Below are 6,791 nucleotides of genomic sequence, written 5' to 3'. Positions count from 1 at the left end.
TTAGGAGGAGAAGATTTGACTTCCGTAAATATCACTAATTTCCTTGCATAAAATTTAGAAGTACTAATTAATTAATATAAGGAAATAATAATAAAGCTTTTATAAATTAAAGATACAATGTATGTGCAAATTAGGACTCGTAGAAGTTAAAATAAGAAAATATTTAGTAGTCAATATTTTAGTTGATTTCAAACTCTTAATTATTAGAAAAATAATTAAATTACTATTTTACCTAGTGCGAAATCTATTTTGAAGCGGTAAAAAAGGCGAACGACATTTCACTAAGGACCTTCGTGCTTTTAATATAATGTAGATACACACACATTTAGGCTTGTGCAATTTTATATGACTTTAATTTTACACGAACTATTTATTTTGTATGATAAAAATAAATGTCTTTAAAATGCGTAATTAATTGTTTATTGTTGAGATAATTTCACTTGCCTGTGTTTTGAATGAATTTTATATCCTCTATAGTGCTTCCTGATGAACTGATGACTTCATATAAATTATTTGCTAATCACGTTAAACATCCTACATGTTACATATATGGATTTATTTTCAAATAGCACACTTTATGTAAGGTAAAATATTGATAGATTTTGAACTCTTAAATAGTAGGACTCCGTACCTAGTTTAATAAGGAAAGATATTATAGGCAAATTTTTAGGTGATTCCAAGGTTCTAAATATTAGGAAAATAACTGAAATTACAATTTTATCTAATATGAAACTTATTTTTTAAGGGTTAAAAAGGCGAACGACTTTTCGCTAAGGGCCTTCGTGCTTTTAATATAGTATAGATTTCTTAGCTTGATAAAACCATTTTGGAAGGAATCCCGTCTTTAATAGGGATATTTTAATAAGACAGGATTTTCGTTAAGAGGGTTTAAAAAAAAATTAAAAGAGATTGTAGCTAGTGGAGATTGAGAACCAATGATTTTCAAAGAAGTTTTGGACCCCCTTAACCACTAAGCTATGCTTTTGGACTATGTCAAGAGGATTCAAAACATAATATATAAAGGTAAACAATATATTTTGCCTTATATATACAGTGTAAATTTTCGGCGAAGGGATTTTGGTAAACCCCTCCCGCCCCATGAAGAGTGTCGAAACCTAAATAATGGTATTTTGGACTCAAAATACCTTTTACAATTAAAATAAAAGGTTACATTTCTAACTAAAATGCAGTATTATACTGCATTTTAATTTAACGAAAAGTTAGCCGTTAAAGAAAAGCATAATATAATACTGCATTTTAATTAATAAATTATTTTTTTTAATGTAAAACGTATTATAATACAACATTTTGCTAAAACATCGTATTACTGCATCCAAGCTTAAAGCCACAAACTTAAAGCATTTATGAATGTTGTCCTCTCTACTGCATCCAAACTTATCCAAAAGTAAATGTATTTTTGTCTAACAAAGGGACGAGTAATGTAAAATATGTCAAGTTTTTCTCCATCACCTATGCATAACATGTTAAATTAATTATTTAAATCATCTATACGTGTAGAGTTATCTACACCGCGAAAATTTCACAGTGTGCGAAGTTTTAAACACGGTAAAAGAAGCTAAAAATAAGAAGTAAAACGAAAAATTAGCAGAAATAAAATCCAACGGCCCAAAGGTCCCCACACGCATGCAAAAGCAGCTCCATTTCTCCCTATTAAATCCATCCATTTCCAAGATCCTCTTTTCATCATCATCTCTAACTCTAACTCTTCCACATTTTTCTCTTCTTTCAACTTCAGACGTAAATATTTTTGCCCCCCTTCATTTTTCCATGTTTGTTGAGTTTCAGATCATCTAATTCCATTTCTGGGGGTTGTACCTAGAAACTCAATTTCCATGGAATTTTCTTGACAAAAAATTGACCTGTATTGAGTACATTAAGAAGAAAACATCATGGAAGTAGCTAGAATTAGACAATTGTTGCTCCTTTGGTGTAGAATCAGATCTAACCGTGTTGCTCTTGTGGGTGGCAACCACACCGCTGCCAGGTTTTGCACTCGCTAAATTCTCCTCTCTTCCACCGTTGGCTTTTCCTCTCTCTCTCTCTCTGTTCTTATAGTTGTTAAGAATTTGTCACGTACAACTATAGGAGCACAAGATACAATCAATTGTTGCAGAGTCTTGATTCCATAACTGTACAATTTTGGATTGTTTTGCTGTTGAACGATGGATTTGGGTCGCGGGTATTGCCCCAAAAAGGGAAAAGTAAAGGGGAATCAATTTCCTGGGGTTAAAATTGGGCTGAATCAAGATGCCCTTTTGATAATTAAGCTACCAGATTCTAGGGCTTTAAGGATTATGTCACGGTCTTTGTTCTTGGCAATGGTTCTTCTTACATTGCCCTCAATTGGGTCCATACTAAGAGGCTCAGTCGACGTAATCGACGTGAATTCTGATGATGTGAGGGACTTTAACATGTTGCATAATCTTTTTCGTGATTTGGGAGATGAAGGACTTGTTAAAAAGGGCCAAAAAGGACTCATTTTGAGCTCTGAGAATAATGATCATTTGGCGGAAGATTTGGAGTTGTTGAATGACAATGTGGTTGATTTGGTGAATGATTCAGATATGGATAACAAAAATTCAATTCCAAATGAGACGTTTGATTTTGCAATTGCTTGGACTAAATGGAACAGTAAGTTCATTGATCGTGTGCTCAAGATTGGTGGCATTGTGGTAACTCAATTGAGCAATGATCCTTTAGCTGAGCTCAAAGCTCTAGCTAACTATAGAATTGTGTACATACGACGATTCGACAAAACTATGATTGGTCTGAGGAAAATTGGGACAGTAAACGATGAGCTGAATTCGCGAAAAAAGAACATTCTTTGTGGAAGCACACCTGAGGATAAGAAAGTTGCATTGAAAGGATTAGAGGATGTGTTGTTTGAGCCACCAAGAAAGGCACTTGTGAAATCAATTTCAAGGAAGATGAAGTTTCTTCCTGAGTTGTTAGGGGATTCGCTTGAGAATTACCCGCGAAGAGTTTTCATTTCTGATGAGAAAAATGGAGTAGCAGAATGGTTTCAGAGGAACTACCCTGCAAAGAATCAAGATTTTGAGGTTTACAACTTGGATGTTGAAATCCAAGATTCAGAGGAATGGGGGAACGGGGTGCCCTTACTTGGGGCAGCAGAATGGTTAAGCAAAAATGTGAAGGAAGAGGACTATGTTGTGATGAAAGCAGAAGCAGAAGTGGTGGAGGAAATGATAAAGAAGAAGACAATATGTTTGGTGGATGAGTTGTTCTTGCACTGCAGAAACCAATTGGAAGATGATGATGATGATTATGAAGAGGAAAATGGAAGCCAGAGGAAGGCTTATTGGCAATGTTTGACATTGTATGGGAAGTTGATAGATGAAGGGGTTGCTGTGCATCAATGGTGGAGTTGAATCTAAGGAATGTGAGACACTTGGTTTAGCTTTGTATTTTTCTCAGTCTATTGTTATTGTTTTTCATTTCATGTATCAAGTGATCATCAATGGCTTGGCTTTTCTTGTTTGAGCCATTGTTGTTTGATTGTACTTTGTTTCTGTTGGCCAATGTTGGCACGAAGATTGTTGTGTGGTTTATTTTTAATGTATTCATTTTCTCTCCTTTTTGTGGATTTTGTTTAGTGATTAGTAGTTGCTAGTTGGGATTCATGTTGAGAAATTTACCTGGAATACAACAATAGAAACAGATATTTATAAGAAATACAACCACTTTTAAAAAGTTACTTTATATACAATTTAGTACAACTTTTTAACTTTTTAATTAAATTAGATACAACTTTTAATATGCCTGAAATATCTCACTATGGAACTTGAAAATAGGGATGCCAACTAACACATAATCCCTTAAATTCAAAATAATCTCACAGTTCTCTCTCATCTAATCCGTTTGGACCATTAATTTTCTAATATTATATTTTATATAGCATTGTAAAGAACTATGTTACGTATATTTTTAATAAATATAATATGTTAGTATACTCAAAATCAATACCCATATATTATATTAGCAATCAATGGTATATTAATTATTATATATTTAGTATACGGTGGATATAGTATAATACACACACACACACACACACACACACACATATATATATATATATATATATATATTGTATAGAATATACTGTGTTTCTTCTATACATTAAATTAATCTATACAAGAAATAAATACACCTCGAATAATATAATAAATATGCATTTAAATACTCATATAAATATACAATGAATATACTATAAGAGATTTCATATATACATTATATAGTATATTGTATAGATTATACAAATATAATATAATAGTATAAGATAAATATGCTATAACAGATTTCATACTTTTATTATATTTGATAGGGGTGTTCATAAAAATCCGAAAACCCAACCAAACCAAACCGACCAAAAAAATCGATACTTTTTGGTTTGGTTTAGTTTTGGTTTTGAAATTTAAAAATCGATCAAATTTTGTTTGATTTTGGTTTTAATAAAAAAAAACAGAACCAAACCAAATATAGGAGTAGCTATTTTAAATTTATTATTACACCTATATATATGTATACTTTTATACAAAGTTTCAAAAAATTTATAGTAAATGTTAATCGTTTGCACTTTTAATATAGGTCTATTCCTTTACATTCTAGTTTGATTGATAGTTTTCTTTTGTTAAGTGTAAGAATCTATTTTATGTTAAAAATAATATATTTTTAATTGAGTCCTTAAATTATTCATTACTATTTGATTCTATTATCATCAATATATCTTGGTAAATAATAGATTTCTCAAAGGGCAATTGATTTGATATTGTTACGTTGAAAATGTGGTCGCCGAAATATGTGTTTGGTAGTGTATGTCTTATATTTAAGAAAAACCCGATAAATAACCGAAAAAATCGAAAAACCGACATAAACCGAATCAAGAAAAAACCGACTTAATTGGTTTGGTTTGGTTCTAATATTTGAAAAACTGACTTTACTTGGTTTGGTTTCTTTTTAGGGAAAACCGATCCAAACCGAACCATGAACACCCCTAATATTTGACTCCTATATTATATAGTACATCTCTTTCTATTTTTGAATGGCTGCATTTGAATTGGGGTAGATTTGGTTAGGCTTAATTTTAGGGATGTAGAGATATTTTAGGAAAATTTGATTGTATTTGAATTGTAGTCAACTTGCTTAAGCTTAAATTTAGGGAATGTTAAGAATTCTATACAATTTTGCTACAATTTTGGAATCTTCATTTAGTATAGGTTGAATAATGTCCGTAGAGAGAAATTCTTTTAATTTAAATATATATTAATTATATAAAATAAAGATAATGATGTTGTATAATATGTAAATCAATAGCTAGTTGCAAATGATGAAATATACTATCTATAAAGTTGTAGTTATGTAAATTATAAACTTCCGATTCATGTTCCTATTGCTACGTGCAATGCATCGAGCTTGTATTGGCTTTTAGTCCATAAGAGATGAACCCAACCCAATACCTTTTTATAGGTTATGAGCCCACACCAAATTCTTCCATTTTTTCCTTAAAACGCGTGTCATATCGGATACCGCCATATAAATTGGGACATAGATAGTACTTTTTAGGTCCCTTATTTAGAAAATAGTCGAAAATTACAAAGTTCTTAAAGTTTAGCAGTTTTAGAATCAACTCAGACCCATAGTGTGAAATTAATCACCCTTATATGTAAAGAAGAAAAAAAAACTATTGTTTCTCAGCCTCCCTCTACATCCTTTCTGTTTCTTGTATCAAGTGAATTTAGTAAAGTACTTGTCAACAGTGGGCCTATCATTGATGTAGAATCTTGTAATAACTCCAACCTCACCATGACCTTTATGTTATAATCACGTCTTTTTCTAAAGGACCTGTAAATTTTAGATGTACTTATACATTTAGGCTGTTAATGGATTTTCCAATTGTTATTTGTTACTCCACACAAATATATTTAATAATTTATCAAGTTACAATTCTATGTTTGTTTTGCAGAGGAGCAATTACTTTAAAAACATGGTCACAAAGTATTACTTGGCACTTAGCCCTTTAGTTTCGACTGTCATAATCTTGGTAATTTAAGACGATTCGTCAAATGTGAAGAATTCAAAATCAATTATCTAGATGAATCATGAGCACGTGGGATTACCTGAGAAAATCTGTATTCTCGCTCTTTTTTTGTGATGACCCTTTACTTGTTTTAAAATAAAATTCTACGTTTCGATGCCTTAAAAACCTCTTTTAGCATCACTTCGATTTGCGTGCGCAGTCCAGGCACGTAGCCGGAAAGCCTAAATGTGAAAATCTATGAAAATGATAAATTTTGACTATAAAATAAATTAATTTGACTTCGGTCAACGTTTTGGGTAAACGGACCCGTGATTTAACGGTCCCGGAGGGTCCGTAGGAAAATATGGGACTTGGGCGTATGCTCGGAATCGAATTCCGAGGCCCCAAGCCCGAGAAATGATTTTTTAAAGAAAATTATTTTCTGAAATTGTTTAAAAGAATTTGAAATGAATTTTGATTAGAACATGTTGGTATCGGACCCATATCTTGGTTCCGGCGCCCGGTACAGGTCTTATATGTGATTTAAGATAATTCTGTGAAGTTTGGTAAGAAACAGAATCCGTTTGATGTGATTCGTACCGTAAATGCAAAGTTTGATGCTTTAAGAAGTTTTGAAATATTTCATTGATTTTGAGGTTTAATTTGTTGTTATTGATGTTATTTTGGCGATTTGATCGCACGGAAAAGTTCGTATGATGTTATTGAGTTAGTA

The 6,791-nt window shown here is 31.8% G+C and overlaps 1 protein-coding gene across 1 annotated transcript; it reads left to right on the top strand.

Annotated features, from left to right (window-relative positions):
* Window positions 1-2,183: 2,183 nt before the first annotated feature.
* LOC107780963 (uncharacterized) lies at window positions 2,184-3,410 on the top strand. The gene has a single exon (XM_016601585.1). It carries the CDS (start codon window positions 2,184-2,186, stop codon window positions 3,408-3,410), a length of 1,227 nt encoding a protein of 408 aa, XP_016457071.1.
* Window positions 3,411-6,791: the final 3,381 nt, after the last annotated feature.

This window comes from Nicotiana tabacum, chromosome 7, assembly GCF_000715075.1.
Source record: "Nicotiana tabacum cultivar K326 chromosome 7, ASM71507v2, whole genome shotgun sequence".
Lineage (NCBI taxonomy): Eukaryota > Viridiplantae > Streptophyta > Magnoliopsida > Solanales > Solanaceae > Nicotiana > Nicotiana tabacum.
The sequence above is the reverse complement of the archived record's forward strand: the minus strand, read 5'-3'. Positions and strand labels throughout refer to the sequence as shown.